At 38.4% G+C, this 23,973-nt stretch overlaps 1 protein-coding gene across 1 annotated transcript; it reads right to left on the bottom strand.

Annotated features, from left to right (window-relative positions):
• Positions 1–20,494: 20,494 nt before the first annotated feature.
• LOC110922344 (glycosyltransferase BC10) lies at positions 20,495–22,665 on the bottom strand. The gene is made up of 2 exons (XM_022166662.2): positions 21,625–22,665; positions 20,495–21,202 (listed from the first exon to the last, which is right to left on the bottom strand). Exons 1-2 carry the CDS (start codon positions 22,210–22,212, stop codon positions 20,564–20,566), a joined length of 1,227 nt encoding a protein of 408 aa, XP_022022354.1. The 5' UTR covers positions 22,213–22,665; the 3' UTR covers positions 20,495–20,563.
• Positions 22,666–23,973: the final 1,308 nt, after the last annotated feature.

The raw sequence follows: 23,973 nt of genomic DNA, 5'->3' as shown, positions 1-23,973 counted from the left end.
TATGTTAGATTTTCTTTCTGCTACATGAAATTTGAAAGCATATAGATCTTTGATTCTTTTATAATAAACTTGGTTTTTACCCGGGATTGCTTCCCGGGCTCGGGAAACTTATTTAGATTAATTAATTACTATTTGTTTGTAATACGATCACATTACATCAACCATCTCATTCAATTCAACATCAATGTCTTCAAATCACCGGATTAGATCATGAACTCATATTAGAGGACAAACAAAAGCACAACAAGACCATATGAATAATATCATTTCCACTTTTACATCAATGCACTTACATGATAGGGTGATTTGGAATTTTAAAAAAAAATCTTTGTTTTTGTACCTCTTTTACAAAATAAGGTGTTGACCAAATTTGAAACAGATGTTAACCAAAAGTCAATAACATATTGACAAATAGTTAAACAGATGTGGAGCTTAAACAGATGTTTGGTTTAAGGCCAAACAACTGTTTATGGCCAAACATCTGTTTAAGGTCAAACATCTGTTTAAGTCCAAATATCTGATATAGAAGAAGAACATCTGTTTAAGGCAAAACATCTGTTTAAGGTCAAACATGTGTTTAAGGTCAAACAACTGTTTAAGTCCAAACATCTGATATAAAAGGCCAAACATTTGTTAAATGCCAAACATCTGTTTAAGCCTTAACAGATCTTTAACTTGTTAAGATCTACTGTCTTCTAACACAGTTTTCCTCTTCAAAACACTGTTGAACCTAACATGGGTTTCCATTAACTATTGACCAAAAGGAAAACAGATGTTAAAACCACTATTTGTTATTGAAGTTCTTTAAAAAATTAGATAGAATTCAAGAAAATGGAATAATGACTTAAAGGACTATAATTTAACACATAATCTAATTGGCCAAATTTAAAACATAAAGTGCTAATAACAGGGTTTTATCATCTTAGCCATACATAGCAACAAATCATCAAGTTAATAATTTAAGAAAAAAACCTACATCACCATCAAAAAGTTCATAATTAGTATCTGCTAACAGAACAGACTTAAAATGTGTTTGTTAAACTGATGTAACTTGATTTAATACTATCTTCTGTTGCGAAGACACGTATGTGAAATGCAACATATCACCAAACCTCAAGTTACTGTTAGTCATAAACTTTCGCCAACCGTCCAATGCCTAACGTGGCTTCAATTCATTTAACTCCAACTTAACATCATAAACCTCCACAACTCCAACCATGTTTTGAACTTTTAAAGGATGAAGATCAAGAGAAAGACCTGCTCGTCTCGCAACTTCAGCAGGAAGACGCTACATGTATTGTGTGGAAAAAAATAATAGCCAGACAAATAAACGTAAATCATTAGTTTATTATAAAAAATGGTATACCAGCCTATAGTCTTCTTTGCGATCAAAATGAAAGAACTCAGGGTCAAGAGGATGTCCAGAATGTTTTTTTGCAGTCTTTGCAATCTTATTTCTACGGTTAAGCTTTTTCTGAACGTTGGCAGCTCTCTTCCCCTTGATGAAAAAGTAAACATATACATGTGAATTAAATGAATGATCAATATATGCACACACAAAAAAAAATAGTTTATATAACATATACTAATTGACTGACAAGTATATACCTTAACTTTATGAACAGACGAAGAACATCAAGTATGATCACTTGTGTCGACAGGTAAGGCAGCATTTCCCTTAGTCCTATTCTTGACGACCTCCTTTCTCTCATAAGTAACTTTACCTTTCTTCTTAAGAGTATGAAACATCCAATTAAATAAAAAAGGTGTTATATTCATTTGGATATTCATATGTCCAAAAAAATTATAAGACAACTATATACCGTACCATCTCATCCATGAAGATCATATCAAGACGATATATTTCATTTTTGTTATTATTCATCATTTTCTTCGAAATGCTAACAATCTTCACTCTAATCGAATAGTTGTTTGAGAATGTATTAAGATCGTTAAGCATGCTAACCTTTGCAACCTTCATTTTAAGACTGTACATAAAAACAAGAATATGCAAAATATAAGTATTGTTAAACGTAATATGATAATACAATAAGCATGGATGTTCTTAAAAAAAATATCAAGGTTGGAATTCAAGCTTACCGATTATCCAATAAAAATTTTAATTGAATGCAGTGGCAAATGTAATTTCAAATGTAAGGAGAGTATATCTTTATATGCTGGTTTATTAAAGTAATAAAATATTAGAAATGATATGCAAAGTAGGCAAAAAAAGAGTAAAAACGTCAATTTTAAATTACCATTTTGTATATTTATAATTTCAAATTTACTGACTTGATTTCAAAGCAATTGTCATAATTTCTTTTCTATATTTTATTTTAAATTTAATTAAGAAATAATAACCGTCAATTTGAAATTCACATTTTGCTTAACTCAAATGTGCAAAGCTCAAGAAATTAGCATTAATTACTGATTTGATTTGCAACAAATAGTCATTAACATCCAAGTGTATAGGAATTTTATTTGAAATTCACATTTTGCTTAACTAAATATAAACACTTAAACACTGTTAACATCCAAATGTTTAGAAATTTTATTTTATTAAAATAAATATGAAACAACTGTTCAATTATTAGTACAAATGAAACCACTGAAGTGATGTGATAAAAACAACTGTTCCTAAACACTGTTACATATAAACACTGATGCCATAAAAATGGTTACATATAAAACACTGACGTGATGACAACTAACAAGCTAACAGTATATAAAACATTCATGGGGAAAACACTTTTACATATAAACATTGTTAACATAAACAAATAAAGAAACATAGAATAACTAAAGTTGATGCTGAACCACTGTTGTAGTTTGACATTGTTGTCAGACGTCATAAATTTCAGATTTAATTTCAAAGGGAAAAGTAGTGTATATTTTTACATGCTGCTTTATTAAAGTAATTAAATATTAGAAATGATATAAAAATTAGGAAAAAAAAAGAGAGAACGAAAATTTGAAACTACCATTTTGAATATTTTGAATTTCAAAATTACTGATATTTTCAGTAACTACTGACTTGATTTGAAAGCAAATGCCATAATGACTTTTTAAAATTTTACATTTTACTAATTTAGAACTTATACAGTTTCTATATTTATTATATTGATCACTCAGATTTTATGTTAAATAAGAAATTTAATAAAAAGATGAAAATAAAAAATATAAATAGATTTTATTTTAATTAATAGATATAATAAAAAGATGAAAATAAAAAAACTTGATTTTATAAAATTGATTTAAACTTAAATAAAATTAAGTGTTAATACCCAAAGGTGTTACATTGATAAAATTAAAAAAGAAGAAGGGTATTTTAGTCATTATATTAATAAAATTAACTAATTTTAGTGTTAGTATCTAAAGGTGTTACAAAATTGAAACCATAAAACCTGAACCTGTTAAAAAAAGTTAGTACACAAACACGAAACTAGTCATAAATCACAGGGTCCATCTGTAAAATTAACTCTAACTTTATGGATGTCATATAGGTTTAAGGAATGAGTTGTAGGTCTAATTTAATGGTTTTTCTTTAACTTTATCATAAAATATTAAGATAAGAGAGATTACCAAATCCAATGTAAATGCTCTAATAGGTCCATGTATAAATTATATAAATTGACTAGCTTTTTGAAAACAAATCAAATCACAAAACTTTTCACAATCATATATTAATTGATTAGTTATTGATATGACATATGTTAGATTTTCTTTCTGCTACATGAAATTTGAAAGCATATAGATCTTTGATTCTTTTATAATAAACTAGGTTTTTACCCCGGATTGCTTCTCAGGCTCGGGAAACTTATTTAGATTAATTAATTACTATTTGTTTGTAATACGACCACATTACATCAACCATCTCATTCGATTCAACATCAATGTCTTCAAATCACCGGATTAGATCATGAACTCATATTAGAGGACAAACAAAAGCACAACAAGCCATATGAAAAATATCATATTTACTTTTACATTAATGCACTTACATGATAGGGCGATTTGGAATTTTGAAAAAATCTTTGTTTTTGTACCTCTTTTACAAAATAACGTGTTGACCAAATTTGAAACAGATGTTAACCAAAAGTCAATAACATATTGACAAATAGTTAAACAGATGTGGAGCTTAAACAGATGTTTGGTTTAAAGCCAAACATCTGTTTATGGCCAAACATCTGTTTAAGGTTAAACATCTGTTTAAGTCCAAATATCTGATATAGAAGAAGAACATCTGTTTAAGGCAAAACATCTGTTTAAGGTCAAACATGTGTTTAAGGTCAAACAACTGGTTAAGTCCAAACATCTGATATAAAAGGCCAAACATTTGTTAAATGCCAAACATCTGTTTAAGCCTTAACAGATCTTTAACTTGTTAAGATCTACTGTCTTCTAACATAGTTTTCCTCTTCAAAACACTGTTGAACCTAACATGGGTTTCCATTAACTATTGACCAAAAGGAAAACAGATGTTGAAACCACTATTTGTTATTGAAGTTCTTTAAAAAATTAGATAGAATTCAAGAAAATGGAACCATGACTTAAAGGACTATAATTTAACACATAATCTAATTGGCCAAATTTAAAACATAAAGTGCTAATAACAGTGTTTTATCATCTTAGCCATACATAGCAACAAATCATCAAGTTAATAATTTAAGAAAAAAACCTACATCACCATCAAAAAGTTCATAATTAGTATCTGCTAACAGAACAGACTTAAAATGTGTTTGTTAAACTGATGTAACTTGATTTAATACTATCTTATGTTGCGAAGACACGTATGTGAAATGCAACATATCACCAAACCTCAAGTTATTGTCAGTCATAAACTTTCGCCAACCGTCCAAACCTCAAGTTATTGTCATTCATTAACATGAACTTTACTAGTTCAGTATGTGAGGACCATTTTCCATATGAATAGCTCAGGTAATATCTATAAACCTAGTCGAAATTGTGCGGAATCCAATTTAGTTAGGCGACAATACGAGATTACTTAATTTTTCACTGTTTTCTTTAACTTGTCAACGTTTACAATCCAGAAACAAACTGACAGAGCTTCACCATCTGATCAACAAAATCTTAAAAACTTACTAACACTAAGTCCTCACGGCTATTTATACTAATTCGAGACACCTTCGTGCGGACTAGCTATTTTCGTACGAATGAGGACTACCTCCGTACGGACTGAGACTTTCGTACGAACTAAGACTACCTCTGTACAGATGTATCACATCCGTGTGGACTAGCTTACATTCACGAATGTGTACCTCCGTACGGATGTAACTTTACAACCAAAATTTGATCTAACTTTTCGTCCTATTACATACTCCACACGACTCGATGATGTAGGCAGAAGACAAAGTGTATCATGAGTCTCCCCCTTGGATGTTGCCGCAGTCTCGATCGATCTTCAAAACATTAATAACTTCAAAAACTCTAATGCCCGAAGAAATACTTTCTAGGTCGTCGACGTTTCAGCTCAGCGTAAGACATCAGCGTTTGATTTATAAGAATTTGCTTGTTAATAATACGAAATCTTCTGTTTGATGACTTGAAAATTCCTGAAGTTTCTTCATCGTTCAACGTATCATCTTGCTCCCCCTCTCTTTTAACTTCCTCTTCATTCTTATTATTATTCATATAAACATTTTGAGCATCGGAATTTTGAGATTCTCGATTCTTACACTACCATTTTTTTCAAATTTTAAAAATTTTACCAATTTTAACAACCCACTCAGTTAACTAAATACAACTTAATGACCTTGGACACCTGATTTATCTACCAAGTCCAAGTTAATGACCTTGGTTGAATACTTTATAAACAAACTGATATTTTTCTATCAAAGTTAAGTTTCAAATTAATGAACTTGTAATCTTTTCAAAACATTTTTAATTTCAGATTAGCTTACATCCCGTTGTTCTCCAGATTTTGTTAAGCAACTTTAGATTTTAAAGATCAGCATTCCATCATCGGCAATCGAAAATAAGATGAAATAAAATCTTTTTGAGTTTTCCAAAGTTATGCTAAAACAAACTGAAAATCTTTTTAGTTTCTGAAATGAAATAGCTATGTACAAACATATTTGCAGACATTTTTCTGAGTTTTTGTTAGAGGATCATATCAGTATTTGAGACTTGACACAAGCACCGTTGATCTGATTAAACTTTAAGTCTTAAACAAGTTCACTTAGATTGTCAGTACGTTTGTCCTTTTAAACCTCTACACAAAGTTCAGTTGTTTCAAGATACAATAATTAGATGTCTTAGAACTTGACTTAATAGTGTCCCTCACCTTAGAATATACTCCCGTATCAAGATTTCCTAGATTTCATCTTACAGGTGAATATACCTAATTGATATTTGTATCTGGGTTATGCGAGGCCTTGAGACCTCAAGTTAGCACCTCCGTACAGACAAAGAGATGAAGGCTCAACTTAAGTGGTGTTCCATATTTTGGAATCTTTTGACTGCAATTGTCAGATTTTTCAATACTTTCAATTTTGATGCAGTTTAGGGTTTTAAAGAAAACGTATTATACAAGTTATAGGCCAATGCTGACGCAAAATAAATTGATGTTTACACATCAGGACAATAACTCAGGCAGAGGAAGACAGTTTGGAAACCGCGGGCGCGGCAGGTTCAACCAACCACGTGGAAACTGGCGAGACCATAAAGACAAGCAAAGCACTAAGAACGAAGGATCTTCATACAAACCTAGGGGTGGAAATTCTAAGAATTGGAGGAAGTTTTGAAGGAACCAAACAAACACAAGTAAGACCCAGTGCTTCAAGTGTCAAAATTCCGGACACTTTAAGAAAGACTGTCCCGAGAAAGAAGTCGTGCAAGAACACTCAAATCTCATCGAGGAAGACGAAGCACCCGCATTGCTAATGGCAATACAAGAAGAAAACGATGTTCAAGAAAGGGTTCTACTAAACGAAGAACGCATAGAACCAGCAAGGTACGCCACAGAGGATGAAAGTCTATGGTACTTAGACAATAGGGCAAGCAACCACATGATAGGAGTGCGAAGTCACTTCAGAGAATTAGATGAAAAGGTGACGGGGCAAGTATGTTTCAGTGATGGGTCGCACGTAGAGATTAAATGCATAGGTTCAATACTGCTGGAATATCTAAACCAAGAACAGAAGATTGTTTCTCAAGTATACTACATTCCAAGTCTGAAAAACAACATATTCAGCCTCAGACAACTTACAGAGATCGGTTGCAAATTAGTTATGGATGGAGACTTACTAACATTCCGCGATAGAAATAGAAAGTTACTAATACGAGTCAGGAGAATAAGGAATAGGCTGTATAAAGTAAAGTTGAAGATTGGAAGGCCAATTTGCGTACTCTTAAACACAGAAGATTTAGCATGGTTATGGCACGCGAGGTTAGGCCATTTACACTTTGATGCTATTAAAGAAATGACTCAAAAGAACTTGGTACATGGAGTTCCTCAAATAAGTCATGCCAATCAAGTATGTGACGCATGCTTATTAGGAAAACATAGTAGGACACCATTTGCAAATCAGGCGAAATTCAGATCTTTAAGACCTCTGGATCTAGTCTATGGAGATTTGTGTGGTCCCATATCCCCACCAACACATGCCGGGAGAAAGTACATATTTCTACTTGTAGACGATTGTGTAACACCCCGTGTTTTCCCAAAAGTCAAAGTCAAAGTCAAGAGTTGACTGTTATTGGAATTAAAGATTAATAAAGATTAATTTCATTTTAGTTTCATTTTGATTTTCATATTATTTGGAGTAAGTGTTGTATAATCAAACTAATCGACCGATAATCGAACTGTGAATCAACGACCGACTGTGAATGATAGGAAGTAACAATGCAATAAAGCTAGTCAATCAATAATCAAGCTAATCAAATCAATCATCGAACTCAAGTGTGGGAATTTTAGTACTTTTTATACGTGTGTGTGTGCCTTATGTGTTACTTGTGCATGTTTACTTTTATGTTAAAGTGTGTGGTAAATCAATCAAATCAATCAAGACTCAAAGGTGAATCAAACTCAATGGAAATCGAACCCGAAATGGTTGTAAGGATGCTTGTATGTTAGATATAGTAGTTGAGACTAAAAGTAATTTGATCATTCTCAAATCATCGTTCATCGAAGTCGAAATATCAAAAATCGTCGCGAAACACTCAAAAACCAGGCAAGCCGATCGAACAGGGCAACCTGATCGAACAGGCTAGCCGATCGAACTTTCGAACTTTATATGCTATATCAAACTTGTGTACTCACCTTTACATTATATGTATTGACTTTTATTTTAACGTATGTGACAGGTGTTTAAGCTACTAGCGTGCTAGGGAAGCGAGGCAATAATAAGCTTCTAGGAGCCTGTGACCTTAGGACAGTGTCCACATACCTGCTCCAGGGTCATAATTATCTGTAGATCTTGTACTGGCACCTGTAGTCAGTAAGATCTATAGTTAGCCGTCTAGAAGTCTTAAAACAATATTTAAATTCGGTCTGTAATAATTAAGAATTTGAGTTGTCGGAACAGTTCCCATATTGTTTAGTTGATTTCTATGATAACTTGTTATTATTTGGGACACGGTATGGGACGTGTTATATAACTGAATTGTATGATAGTTGTTGTGGAAACTTCTGAACAATCTGTTTCGCTCAGTGCCGCGCCCCGATGATTCCGCCATCGGTTGGGGTGTGACAGATTGGTATCAGAGCCATAACTATAGGGAATTAGGTTAGACACGATCTAGTCCGGATCGCTGTCTTAGAGACCTAGACTATAGTTAGGAACCAAGAGACCAAGTTTATGTGCTTATTTTATGTTGTTTCCTTCTATTCTATCATTACATCCGAACTCCGAGCCAAATTTCGTAATTTGGACGGGATTAGGAGTGAAACCCGCGAATTTCTGCCTAAATTACAACTTTTTGCCAATTATTTTGTGTGAATTTCTATCAACAAACAGGGGAGAATTATACCAAATTAGGGCTGAAACCCGTAATTTGATGAAAACTTTCCTCTAAATTTTCTTAAAACAAGGAAGAAATTGCTAAGCTAGGGGTGAAACCCTAACCTTGGCAGTTATTCCGACTTTATTTTATCTCGCCAAGGCAATTGACGGACTCCAACGACCTGAACTCACGAGTATGGCCTAGAATGCGCATGCATAATGCCCAAGAATCGAGGCAGAAACATGTCCCCTAGAGCCGAAAGTGACGACAAGTCAACTGCGAATAGTTAAATTGCCATGGTTAGTCAAAGTCTAGTAGCCGCAGACAATCCATTTTCCGATTTTGAGTGTTGCTTCGTTGATTTTATATGATTTACCTGTTTATGTGTTTTAAAGATTCGTTGATTGCTCCATTGTTTATCGATCTGCGTGACTTTTGTTGCTATCCTATCTCGATTCGAACCCCTGTTGATGTGATCTAAACAAAACCAGTGTGCTATGCTACGCTATACGACTAAGTTGGACGATACAATGTGATGCTATCCGATATGCAAAACGAACGACATTCGACTTGTGGTTATAGGTTTCTGTTTTCTGACCGCCTCTGTGATAAAAGTGCGTACGTGTTTAGGAAATTAGGTGCTCTATTTGCTTAATTGCTCATGTGCTTTAATTGCTTCTGTGCTTATGTGCTTCTATGATTATGTGCTTATGTGTTTATATGTGTACGTGACGTGAGATGCGACGTGATTCTAAGCTTTAGTAAACTAAGACGTGCGAGATTCGAATTCGTTGTGTTGAGCCCTATGGCGATGTCTATTGCAGACCATGTCGTCATCATCAAGAATTCGCCAAAACCTTACCCGTCAGGAAAAGAGAGACCGACGTCTCGCCAAGCTCATCTCAAGGTCTGTAGCAAAAGCTGTCAGCGAGGTGTACGAAAACACCAGCAAGTCGTCGGAAGAATCCCGAACCCTCACTGAACCCAGCAAAGCTCCGTTCAGTTTCAAACAATTTAAGGCGTGTGGACCGAAGGAGTTCACCGGTGAAGAGGGCCCTACAGGCTTATTTCACTGGTTTGACTCTGTGGAAGTTACCCTTCGTCAAAGCGGATGCCCGGATCATCTTCGAACTCTCAATGCTACCGGTGTCTTCCAGTCGCGGGCATTGGACTGGTGGACAACCGAAAGGAATAAGCGCGGGAACGACGCTGCCTACGAGCTGACGTGGGAGGAACTGAAGGCTATCATGCTGGACGAGTTATGTCCTCCCCACGAACGCCAAAAGTTGGAGGATGAGTTCTGGACCATCAAGCAGAAGGAGGGCGACAACGCTGGTCTCACCGCCCGTTTCAAACAACTGAGCATTATCTGTCCAGACCAGGTCAAGACTCCCGAGATGACCATCAAGAAATACATCCGTGCTCTTCCGGATTGTGTTGCAGATTATGTGTTCGCCGCCAAACCCGCATCAATCGAGGAAACCTACCTACTCGCTGCCGAGATTAACGACAAGCGAGTTAAGGCTGGTGTCTGGGATAAGCCATCCAAGTCGTTGCATCAAGTTACTGCCGCATCAACCGACAACCCTACTGCTCAAGCCTCCAAGTCCTCGAGAAGAAGAAAGAAGAACAAGAATTGCGCCGCCGCAACCAATGCTGCTCCTCTTCAGTCAGTACCGCCACAACAGCAACAACCACAGCGCACTGCGCCAGTGATCAATGCGCCGCCGGCTAAGCGTGCGTACACCGGCCCCCACCCACTCTGTGCTACATGTTCTTATCATCACTCGGTGGGTGTGGCCTGCCGTTACTGTGCCCACTGCAACGTTTACGGGCATTTCACTACGAATTGCCGCTATGGTCCTCGTCAAACGCAAGCTCAAGCCGCTGTTAACCAAGCCCTGCTACCTGCCCCTCAAGCTCCTCAAGCTGCACAGGCCCCGGCAAACAATGTTCGGACCTGCTTTGCATGTGGTGACCCTAACCACTTCGCAAACCGGTGCCCGAACAGAGTGGTGAAACAAGAAGCTCAACAACCCCAGCAACAACAACAGCAGCCTCAACAACAAGCCGCTCACGCCAGAACTTTCAACATCAACGCACGCCAGGCTCAAGCTGATAACAACGTGGTCAATGGTACGTTCCTTGTGAATGGTATATATGCATCATGTTTGTTTGATACTGGAGCCGATAACTGCTTTGTGTCATTTGAGTTTGAGAAACTTCTTAGACGTAAGCGCTCTTATCTTTCGTCACCCTTCGAAGTAGAAGTCGCTACCGGAAGAACCATTGCTGTCAATTCTGTGCTCCGTGATTGTACTCTCGAGCTCAACAATCATATATTCCCGATTAATCTCATTCCAATGCAGCTCGGAAGTTTCGATGTCATAGTAGGCATGGACTTTCTTCGTGAAAACCATGCTGAAGTCGTGTGTTCCGATAAGATGATTCGTTTTGTGCTAGCTAGTGGTGATATTCTATGTGTTTATGGTGAAACTACTGCAAAAGATCTCAAGCTCATGTCATGTCTTCAAGCTCGCAAATATCTCCGCAAGGAATATCGAGCCTTCTTGGCCAACATTGTTGTAGCTGAGACGGACAAGAAAAGGAAAGTTGAAGTCAAGGATGTCCCCGTTGTCCGAGAATTTCCTCAGGTGTTCCCTGATGATCTTCCTGGATTACCTCCTAGTCGTGATATCGACTTTCGAATCGACCTTATTCCAGGAGCCAACCCAGTGGCCAAAGCTCCGTATCGACTCGCTCCATCTGAGATGCGAGAACTCTCGAATCAACTCCAAGAGTTACTTGAAAAAGGCTTCATTCGCCCGAGCACTTCTCCATGGGGCGCACCAGTCCTTTTCGTCAAAAAGAAGGACGGGTCGTTCCGAATGTGCATCGATTACCGGGAATTGAACAAGCTGACCATCAAGAACCGATACCCCTTACCAAGAATCGATGATCTGTTTGACCAATTACAAGGTGCTCAGTGTTTCTCCAAGATTGATCTACGTTCAGGCTACCATCAGTTGCGGATTCAAGAGGAAGACATACCCAAAACCGCTTTTCGAACCCGATACGGCCACTACGAATTTGTTGTCATGCCTTTTGGTTTGACCAACGCACCCGCGGTCTTCATGGATCTGATGAATCGCGTGTGTAAACCGTTCTTAGACCGTTTTGTCATTGTATTTATCGATGATGTCCTGATCTATTCCAGATCGAGGGCCGAACATGCGCAGCATTTGCGATTGGTTCTCGAGTTGCTTCAGGGAAACCAACTCTACGCCAAGTTCTCCAAGTGTGAGTTCTGGTTGGAGGAGGTTCAATTTCTGGGTCACATTGTGAATAGTCGGGGTATACACGTTGATCCTGCAAAGATTGAGGCAGTCAAGGGATGGGTTACGCCAAAGAATCCGTCAGAAGTTCGCTCTTTTCTCGGATTAGCTGGCTACTACCGGCGATTCATCGAAGGATTCTCAAAGATTGCTGTACCGCTTACCTCCCTTACTCATAAAGACAAGCCTTTTGTGTGGGGAACCGCGCAGGAGACTGCTTTCCAAACCCTCAAACACATGCTGTGCCATGCACCAGTTCTTACACTGCCGGACGGAAGCGATGACTTCGTTGTCTATTGTGATGCTTCAAACCTTGGACTTGGCTGTGTTCTCATGCAACGAGACAAGGTTATAGCTTACGCATCTCGACAGCTCAAAATCCACGAGAAGAACTATACAACCCATGACCTCGAGCTAGGCGCAGTTGTCTTTGCCTTAAAGATTTGGCGACACTACCTGTATGGTACAAGATGTACGATCTTCACCGATCACAAGAGCCTACAACATATCTTTAACCAGAGAGAACTCAATATGCGTCAACGCCGATGGGTAGAACTCCTCAACGATTACGACTGTGAGATCCGTTATCACCCAGGCAAGGCGAATGTAGTTGCAGACGCCCTCAGCAGAAAGAATTACGTGATAGGTGTTCGAAACATCCAGGCTCAGTATAACCTCGAAGCTCTCATCCGCGAAGCACAACACGCTTGCTTTAACGAGCGTACGTTGAAGAAAGAACGAATCTATCACGATGGAACTCAGCTCGTGAGCAAAGCCAACGGGATATTCTACTATCTGGACCGAATCTGGGTTCCGAGGAGGACAGATTTGCGAAAGATCATCATGAACGAAGCCCACAAATCCCGATATTCCATTCATCCCGGTGCGGACAAAATGTACCAGGACCTTCGCTACAAGTACTGGTGGCCTGGGATGAAAAGGGATATTGCTCTATATGTTGGTAACTGTTTAACTTGTGCAAGAGTCAAGGCTGAACACCAAAGACCTTCAGGCTTACTCGAACAACCGCCGATACCCGTATGGAAGTGGGAAAGCATAGCTATGGATTTCATAACTAAGCTTCCGACCACGCCATCAGGTCACGACAGTATTTGGGTTATAGTCGACCGTCTAACCAAATCAGCCCACTTTCTGCCAATACGAGAAGACTATAAGGTGGCCAAGCTAGCCCAAATCTACACCGACGAGATCATTAAGAATCATGGTACGCCTCGAGACATCATTTCTGATCGCGATGCTCGGTTTACATCGAGATTGTGGGAAACTTTTCAAGCAGCTCTTGGTACGACGCTGAATTTGAGTACCGCATTCCACCCGCAAACCGACGGGCAGACTGAAAGAACGATTCGTACTATTGAAGACATGCTCCGTGCGTGTGTTATCGATTTTGGTGGTAGTTGGAGCAAACACCTACCGTTAGTCGAATTTTCGTACAATAATAGCTATCACTCCAGCATCGAAATGGCACCTTTCGAAGCCTTGTATGGTAGGAGATGTCGCTCGCCTATTGTATGGCACGAGGTCGGTCATTCACAATTGACTGGGCCCAAGATTCTGCAAGAAACGACTGACAAGATCCACCAGATAAGGGAAAACTTGGTGAAGGCCCGGGATAGACAAAAGATGTATGCCGATAAACGACGCAAGCCCCGCGAATTTGCAGTTGGCGACTACGTGCTCCTAAAGGTATCACCTTGGAAGGGAGTAGTCCGATTCGGCAAAAGAGGGAAACTTGCGCCTCGATTTGTTGGACCTTTTAAGATTCTGGAAAGGATCGGTAAGGTTGCCTACAAACTCGAATTACCGGAGGAACTCAGCAATGTCCACCCGACTTTCCATATTTCAAACCTTCGAAAATGCGTAGCCGACCACGACGCAATAATACCACTCGACGATCTTCAGGTCAATGAGACGCTACACTTCGTGGAAAAGCCTGTCGAAATCATGGACCGACAGACCAAGCAACTCAGACGCTCTCGCATTCCTATTGTAAAAGTACGATGGGAAGGCAAACGAGGCGCGGAGTTCACTTGGGAACTCGAAAGTGACATGAAGGCCAAGTACCCGCAGTTGTTCAGATAGATCTGAAGCATCAGATTGGTAAAATCACACGGCGATGTACGGTTCTCGGCCTAATTTCGGGACGAAATTCCCTAAAGGAGGGGAGACTGTAACACCCCGTGTTTTCCCAAAAGTCAAAGTCAAAGTCAAGAGTTGACTGTTATTGGAATTAAAGATTAATAAAGATTAATTTCATTTTAGTTTCATTTTGATTTTCATATTATTTGGAGTAAGTGTTGTATAATCAAACTAATCGACCGATAATCGAACTGTGAATCAACGACCGACTGTGAATGATAGGAAGTAACAATGCAATAAAGCTAGTCAATCAATAATCAAGCTAATCAAATCAATCATCGAACTCAAGTGTGGGAATTTTAGTACTTTTTATACGTGTGTGTGTGCCTTATGTGTTACTTGTGCATGTTTACTTTTATGTTAAAGTGTGTGGTAAATCAATCAAATCAATCAAGACTCAAAGGTGAATCAAACTCAATGGAAATCGAACCCGAAATGGTTGTAAGGATGCTTGTATGTTAGATATAGTAGTTGAGACTAAAAGTAATTTGATCATTCTCAAATCATCGTTCATCGAAGTCGAAATATCAAAAATCGTCGCGAAACACTCAAAAACCAGGCAAGCCGATCGAACAGGGCAACCTGATCGAACAGGCTAGCCGATCGAACAGGGCAACCTGATCGAACAGGCTAGCCGATCGAACAGGGCAACCTGATCGAACAGGCTAGCCGATCGAACAGGCTGTTCGATCGAGCAGTCCACTCGATCAGGGATGCTGTTCGATCAGCTGACCCTTTCCTCTTTTGGAAGCCTATAAATAGGGCTGTCCTTGTCAAACTTTCCACTTTTGGAAAAGCTCTGGCCGACCAGCCTCTTCTTCTCACTAAATCTCAGATTTCTCTCAAACCGGTAAGTATTTCACTCTAATCCTTGTACGTTTTTGTTCATTAATCGATTCTCCATCTTTCTATCTTTCAAAACTTGGATTTCATCCATGAAATCACCAAGATCTAGGTGTTCTTGGGTGATGTCATCATGTGTTCTTCAAGAACACTAAGTTTTGGCATCATTCCACCATGAATAACTTAGATCTAACCGATTTCCACATAAATAACCTAAAATCTTCCAAAGATCTTAACATTTCACGGTGGAAAAGGATTGGAAGATGGGTTTTCATCTATCTTTCAACTCTTTTACACTCAAAAAGGTGAAAACGAGACTTGAACCGATTTACAAACCATTCTAAACAAACACATGGTTCAAGATTCGGGTTCTACTAAGAGATATACCGATTTCGGGTTAAACGTTAAACTTAAGTTCCAAACCGCCTCTGGCCGAGCTTTGGGTGATTCCTGCTCGAGTCAGTAGACTAAGTAGGGACTTCAGCTTTGTGGTTCAACTCGTAGTCAAAATATCTCTAAAACATCAACAATTAACGGGAATAACCAAGTGTTAAGTGATAGGTTAACCGAATCGAGAAGCTGGCCGAACGGCCAGGCTGTTCGATCGAACAGCCCAACCGAACGACTACGCCAGCCGATCGGCTAGGCTAATCGATCGACTAACACTTAGACCCACCAACTCACAAAAGTGTAGTATTGACGAGGTACTGTTCGATCGACTACGCCACTCGATTGAACATTTACTGCTCGAATCATGAGATACTATATTTCAAAACACTTAGACTTTTCGAAACATTGGAATGTCACCCGATCGAGCATGCCAACCGATCGAGTGACATATTTGAAAACAATGAAGTGCTAGCCGATCGGTTGGGCTAACCGATCGAACTGCTGTTCGATCGGCCAACTTGAAAGGTAGTACAAGCCATCATACACAAACACATCCTTCACATCAAAGGAAGAAACAATCCACTTGAAGGAACCAGCCAATCGAGCCAGCCGGCCGATCGAATGGATGTTCGAACGGACTTTCAAACCAATCGAACAGCCCACTCGATCGAACTGCTGTCCGATCGAATGGCCTACTCGATCCAAGTACATTGTTTACTTTTTCCGCGTTACTCATCGTTGTGTTATCGAACTATTCAGGCTAACCTATTCTCAGTGCTCCTTTCAAATCCACATCAATCACTGTGAGTATACTCGATCCCTTTTTGCTTTCAGCACTTTTGGGTGTTACATACGTAATCTATCAAATTCACAAATAACACAAACTATTTGAGCGCTAACCTACTTGCATGTATTACTTGTCTAAATGATTGCTGTTTATTATGTTTACACGTGGAGTGCTATCTACCTGCTTTAGCAACGTAGTACTATAGTTTGGACTCAGCACCCGTTCACACGGGGGTTGCTAAGGACAATTACTTGCATGGATTACGGTGGTAATCATGTATTGCGAACTGTCTCGGACAGTCAACTTGAAGTCGTTGGTATCGATGGTCCCATGTTGATAATTTACATGCATCGTTTGCCCTTGTGTACGTGCTTGGTTATGCGTAAACTTTCGAACTTTATATGCTATATCAAACTTGTGTACTCACCTTTACATTATATGTATTGACTTTTATTTTAACGTATGTGACAGGTGTTTAAGCTACTAGCGTGCTAGGGAAGCGAGGCAATAATAAGCTTCTAGGAGCCTGTGACCTTAGGACAGTGTCCACATACCTGCTCCAGGGTCATAATTATCTGTAGATCTTGTACTGGCACCTGTAGTCAGTAAGATCTATAGTTAGCCGTCTAGAAGTCTTAAAACAATATTTAAATTCGGTCTGTAATAATTAAGAATTTGAGTTGTCGGAACAGTTCCCATATTGTTTAGTTGATTTCTATGATAACTTGTTATTATTTGGGACACGGTATGGGACGTGTTATATAACTGAATTGTATGATAGTTGTTGTGGAAACTTCTGAACAATCTGTTTCGCTCAGTGCCGCGCCCCGATGATTCCGCCATCGGTTGGGGTGTGACAGATTGCACTCGCTACATGTGGCCATATCTACTAACTTCCAAGGATCAAGCATCCGAAACTTTCAAGCAGTTCAAAGAAAAGGTGGAGACAGAAACTCGAACCAAGTTAAAGATGCTAAGGACAGACAGAGGAAGAGAATTCACGTCGGCTGAATTCAACAAGTATTGCAAAGACAACGACATAGCGAGACAACTTACAGCGTCATATTCCCCACAGCAAAGTAATGGGGTAGTAGAAAGAAGGAACAGGACGATGCTATCAACTACTCGGAGTATGCTAAGGGCAATGAACATGCCACAAAATTTTTGGGGTGAAGCAATAAGACATACGTTATACGTATTAAACTGGATTCCAACGAAGGCTTTGGTGAACAAGACCCCGTATGAAGCATTAAAAGGAAGAAAGCCGAATCTGAAGCACCTAAAGGTTTTTGGCTGCACAACATACGCTAAGGTATTACCACTTCAACAAAAGAAGTTAGACGATAGAAGTGCACCGATGGTTTATCTTGGAATTGAAGAAGGATCAAAGCCATATAGATTATATGATCCGGCGAAAAACAAGACATGTGTCAGTAGAAAAGTAATGTTCATGGAAGGTCAACCATGGAACTGGAATAGTTATATGGAAACGATAGATTCAGGGAATCCCGAATAGACAAACTTTGTCATTCAAGAAGATGACAACCCACCGGAGTTAGAAGAAAATACACCAAGTAGTCTTGATAGTAGTGGGTCACATCATGAAGATTCAGGAGTAGATCAGACAGAAGAACCAGACTCCTATGTAACCCTGCCAGCACATTCGTACAATCAGAAATCATCAGAAAGTTCAAGCAGATTATCAAGTAGAGGTCCATCTACGTCTGAAATTACAACGGGGAGTATTAGTGACACTCCAGTAAAACTGAGAAGTCTCTAAGAACTATACGAAGAGATAGAGGAAATTCAAGTAGATCCACAAGAATTACTACTTGCTGAAGAAGAATCAAGGAATTACAAGGAAGCATCTAATGACAGAAAATGGATTAAAGCAATGAAGGTTGAGTTAGACTCGATAAACAAGAATAACACTTGGAGTTTGACAGATTTGCCAAGAGATCACAAGGCAATAGGTTTAAAGTGGGTATTCAAGACTAAGAAAGATGCAAACGAAAACGTTGTCAGACACAAAGCAAGGCTGGTAGCAAAAGGATGTGTTCAGCAACATGGGATAGACTTTGATGAAGTCTTTGAACCAGTAGCACGCATAGAGACAGTTCGACTAATGTTCGCTTTAGTAGCATATCAAGGTTGGGAAGTTCATCACTTACACGTGAAGTCTGCATTCTTACATGGAGAACTCAAGGAGGAGGTCTATGTCTCACAACCAGAAGGTTTTTTAAAGCCACGAGATGAAGGAAAAGTCTACAAACTATCAAAAGCTCTGTATGGATTGAGACAAGCACAACGTGCCTGGAATCCGAAGTTAGATCAAACCCTAAAGTCACTAAACTTCAAGAAGTGTACTTTAGAGCAAGCAATCTATACAAGGACGTGTAAGACTTCTACACTGATAGTCAGAGTCTATGTTGATGATTTGATAGTCACTGGAACATCAAGGAAGGAGATAGATGTTTTCAAATCTCAAATGGAAAACAAGTTTGAAATTAGCGATCTAGGATTGCTAGCATACTATCTGGGAATAGAAGTTATCCAAGCAGGGGGTGAGATAGCCATCAAACAGACAGGCTATATTAACAAGATACTCAAAGACGCTGATATGTTAACCTGCAACGGCACAAAGATTCCTATGAATCCAGGAACACGGTTAACAAAAAACTGAAGAAGGAGATAGAGTAGATACAACACATTATAGGAGCCTGATAGGTTCTCTCAGGTACTTATTGCATACAAGGCCAGATCTATGTTACTCAGTCAGTCTGCTTAGTAGATTCATGCAAGAACCAAAGGAGCATCACTTGAAAGCAGTGAAGCAAGTATTACGTTATATCAAAGGAACTAAAGAGCATGGAATCATCTACAACAAGCAAGGAAGATGTAAGATCACAGGTTATAGTGATAGCAGTTATGGTGTTAATACAAACAACCTGGTCTAGTATTCTACTTTGGAGAATCACCTATAACCTGGTGCACACAGAAGCAACAGATAGTGGCATTATCATCATGTGAATCAAAATTCATGGCAGCCACTGAAGCAGCATGCCAAGCACTATGGCTTACAAGATTACTAAGTGAAGTTACAGGCTGGAAGGAAGAGAAGATAACACTAATCGTGGATAATATTTTTGCAATAGCACTCATGAGAAATCCAGTCTTTCATGGAAGAAGCAAGCACATTGATACACGCTATCATTTCATAAGAGAATGCGTGGAGAACGAACACATCAATGTGGAACACATAAGTGGAGAACTACAACGGGCAGACATACTAACAAAGGCACTAACAAGAGTCAAGTTTGCTACAATGCGAGAACTGCTCGGAGTTCAAGACTACAACAACTCAAGGATGCTCATGATTAGGGGGTGAATGAAATACTAATCATACACATCCTCAAGTACAAGGGTTAAGTAGTTATTAGTTTAAAGTTAGTTAGATGGCGGTTATAAACTTCAGGGACTAAAGATGACAATCTGGAAGTTGGTAACTTCCACCCCAAATCAACATGTCTCCTTGAAGATACACCTATTCGATCGATGGCTGTGATCAACAATGAAGAGATGCGACTCTTGGACAAGAAGACACAACCTTTCAAGTTCATTCTCATCCACAAGATTCAAAAGACACACCCGTTCGTGAAAGGACGCGTCTATTCACTCGCATCCATTAGAAACTATAAATAGGGCTTAGATTTCATTTGTAGAATTCAATCATTCATTCACATTAATTCCATTGTTTCATACTCATTGTATTCAAATTCAAGTTATGAAAGTTTAGTTTATCATTTGCGATCTAGAGATCAAAGATCATTCCGGGCAACATATTCAGTTCTCTTTCAAAAAAAAATTCACATTTCAACCTTTATATCTGATATCAAATACAGTTTATAGAAGATTCAAAATTAGTAAAAAGACGAGCAAATATATAAAATTATATATATATGATCGGATTTCTTGTTTCAAGGCATAGTGATCGGCTTTCTTGTTTCAAAACATATACCCACAAAAACAAAGTAAAAGTAAACACATGTCGCTTGGTTGAAATATAAGGTTTTACATGTTAACTTCAAAAATGCATTACCTCAGGAGCAAGCTCTAATAACCTAAACAAAGAACTTGGTATAAACTTCCTAGCAAACAAGAAGCACACCCTTGTGGGTTCTCCATTGTACATACACTCGGTTCCATTCTGCATTCGTTTCAATAAATCAGCTGTGACCTCCCACTTTCCAAACTTGTACGGATGAGGTCCACCTCTAGACCAGTCAACATAGGTCAACGTTCGATCTGAATTTACGAGCGGGTATTCGATATTCAACAACGTCGGGATGTAATGTTCATCTGAATAACAAGCAGGCTTGCAATAGTCTCGAAACAATGGGTAATATTTCTTGTCGCAGATGACCTCTAGGGCTAGGTGACGGTCCACTTCAAACCACTGGGACCCTTTTCGCCATTGTTGTAGTGTTACAACAGGTTCCATGTTATGGTCATATCGTCCACGCCCGACTGGGCCTTCTTGGTCATAGCACTCAACAAAAGTCTTTCTGGAGTTGATGAGATAAGCGTAAATGGTTGAGAAGTTGTAAAGAGGAATGCATGCCTCAGAAAGAAGGACAAATCTTTCATTTGAGAAATCGAGTAATGCACTTGCTAGAAGGCGCCGTTCGGCTTCTACCATACTTATTTCTCCCCACGTAACAACCTGCATCGTATATTATACACCGTACTTTAGTAACAAAAGATATGTAGATGTAGGCTTCTTTAGTGTTTGTGTGTGTGGCACATTAAAACAATTTTAATAGAAAGCATCTAATTTCCCATCGGTAATTGAAATCTGTACTATTAAGTACTAAAATGATTGTAACATTAGAAATGCAACTTTTGCATATGTAGTTTGAAAATTACTAACCTGAAACAAAATAAACAAATAGAAGAATCATTTTCTCTTACAAATTATAATATAAAGTGTTGCATTACTTATGTAACTTGATGCATAGATTGGTGGAAGTAATTTTAATAATTAGTTTGCTCTTCTTAGAGCACTTTTGTTAGGATATAAATGTATGAATAACCAAGAAAAAGACAAGTCAAATAAAAGAAAGGTTAAATCCAGGATGAACATACCTCACTTGGAATTCTTCTACCTTGAAACATAGGTTCTGGAGCCACTTCACCAATAAAGTATGGTTGGGTATGCACATATATAGAGTAAAATCCTTTATAACCTCTAAAAAACCTTTCCCAAAGGGGAGACAATGGTAACCTTCCTCTTACTAAGAACATGAAAGCAACCTTTGGTATCTTCTTGAATGGAGGCTTATGTATTCTAGGGACCATTGACGCTCTCCAAAACAACTCTTCGTCTGTCATGCTGTGTAAAAACGCGCTTGATGCAGCTGGTCGTGGTGTTTCCGATACAACTTTTGGTTCTTCTTTAACACTCTTGCTGCTTGTATTAGTGGCCACAATGTTTGTGTGGGAGGTGGTGCTCTCTTTCTTCTTTGTCACTTCCGGATTGATAGGATAGAGTCGTGGTTGTTCTATAAAATTGTTAGACGGTACTTCGAGTGAGAAGAATTGCTTCGGTTTTGAGTTTAAGGGTATACTATAAAGGCAAAAGATTAATGTAGCCCCAAGCCCTATGCCACATACAAGTATCAGAAAATAAACGGCTAATGTTTTCAGATGTATATGTCTAATTTCTTTCTTCATCTAGAGACACTACTGATCAGTGATGACAACTCCCAAAAGACCAAAACAAGCAACACAGCAACTAGACTACTTATGAATGATATTTACAAAAATGACTTTCTATCTTTATTTGACGCTATAATTGTAGAAATTGATCACTTGTGATACTAATTTCACCTGATCACTAACATATTATATCTATGAACGTGGCCACTGTCAGACGCTCGAAACAATAGAGAGTAAGTCTCCTCATAAAATGTGAAAGGAGATCAAGTAGAAGATGAAATATCCTTATCATCTAGGGATGGATCAGCTAGAAACAAAGAAGTGTAATGAAAGGTGTAAATGTCTAATATGACAACCCTTTGATGTACCCAGAGAACATGCTAAATAAAATTGCAAGGATGGTTCTTTCTTGTGATCATAAAAAATGACAGAATGATGGAACGTTGTGGAATCCACCCACAGGAATACAACAACAAAATGATGATGATGGAAACGAGGAAAGAGATCGGCCAGAGAGAGGAGAGTGGTGCCATGTGGTAGCTACTAGTCCAAAAGTAGGTATTATCTCCACAAATTAAGGGTTGCCAATAAGTTGTCTCATTCCTTGGTAAAGTTACAATTTTTTTGGGTCCAGACGTTGGCATCTAAATAGACAAGAAGAAACTCTCAAAGATCTGAGAAAGAAAAAACGTCATAGAATAGTAATATGTTTATTCTTTGTCAAAATGTTATAGAATATGTTTTATATTGGTTCGTTTGGGTAGCTAATTATATATTTTTTCGGCTTGATTTGTTGATTAAAATATTTTAACAGACTAAATTGATACTATAATTGTATAAACATATGAGGTTGGATATTTTCATGGTTCATGATAGAACCCGTATCTTGGTTCCAAAAAATCAATGCTCGACAATGGTATGAGGCTAACTATCTCTCGTACCTGTTAGATGTTCATTTCTTTATCACATGACACTCTCACATTCAAACAAATACTCTGTGTTCCCGGCTTAACCAAAAACTTTGTATTCTCTCATATTTTGTTCTTTCATGTTACCCTTAATTAATTTCTTAAAACAAATTGCAACACTTGTCCTAAATCCAAGTCCACTCGATTATCCTTTTATCATTCTTTGACTCGTACTTTGCCCTTGCATACTATCGATTGTGACATTTTGGGGACCCTCTCTTACTGTTTCTTGTTCTTGTTACTACTACATGATTTTGAACCCAAAGGTGTTGGATCGCACTGGCGCAAATGCTAGTTCAATATATATTTGTCATCAACGTTTTACTTGTTGCATTTCCCCATCTATGTATTTTGGGACGTTTCTAAGGTTTTGCATTGAAAAATAATATTCCCAAAAACTCTACAAGCCAGCGAAACAACTATGGGGAGGGGGGTGGTTCACTAGTGATAGAATTTATCACTCACAAGCACCAATCAAGTTCCGCCATGTCATGAACCATTTTTCCATCACTCACAACCTTTTTAGTGAGGGTGGTCATCACTCACCACCACACCCAACAATTTCCCCCCAACTAACAATTACCCTCACAATTAAACATCATCACGCCGTTGAAAATATCACGGAATCATCAAACCGTGATGATATAACGCGTTTTCGTTATGGCGGCGGTCGACATCCACGCGTTGAAAACTAGTATCACGCGTTATACTTTTGTATAACGTGACCGCCCCTTAGCCCTAAGAATTGTCAAATATATTTTAACTCCACCACAAGAAAACTCCCACAGATTATGAATATTGTGAATTT

This window comes from Helianthus annuus, chromosome 17, assembly GCF_002127325.2.
Source record: "Helianthus annuus cultivar XRQ/B chromosome 17, HanXRQr2.0-SUNRISE, whole genome shotgun sequence".
NCBI classification, from domain to species: domain Eukaryota; kingdom Viridiplantae; phylum Streptophyta; class Magnoliopsida; order Asterales; family Asteraceae; genus Helianthus; species Helianthus annuus.
Note: the sequence above shows the minus strand (reverse complement) of the source record. Positions and strands in the feature narration are given on the sequence as shown.

Excerpts from the sequence above, each read along its gene's own strand:
- LOC110922344 (XM_022166662.2), bottom strand. The coding sequence starts at position 22,212 with ATGAAGAAAGAAATTAGACATATACATCTGAAAACATTAGCCGTTTAT. Across the intron at positions 21,203-21,624 it reads GTAGAAGAATTCCAAGTGAG|GTTGTTACGTGGGGAGAAAT; the intron begins GTATGTTCATCC and ends TATACGATGCAG.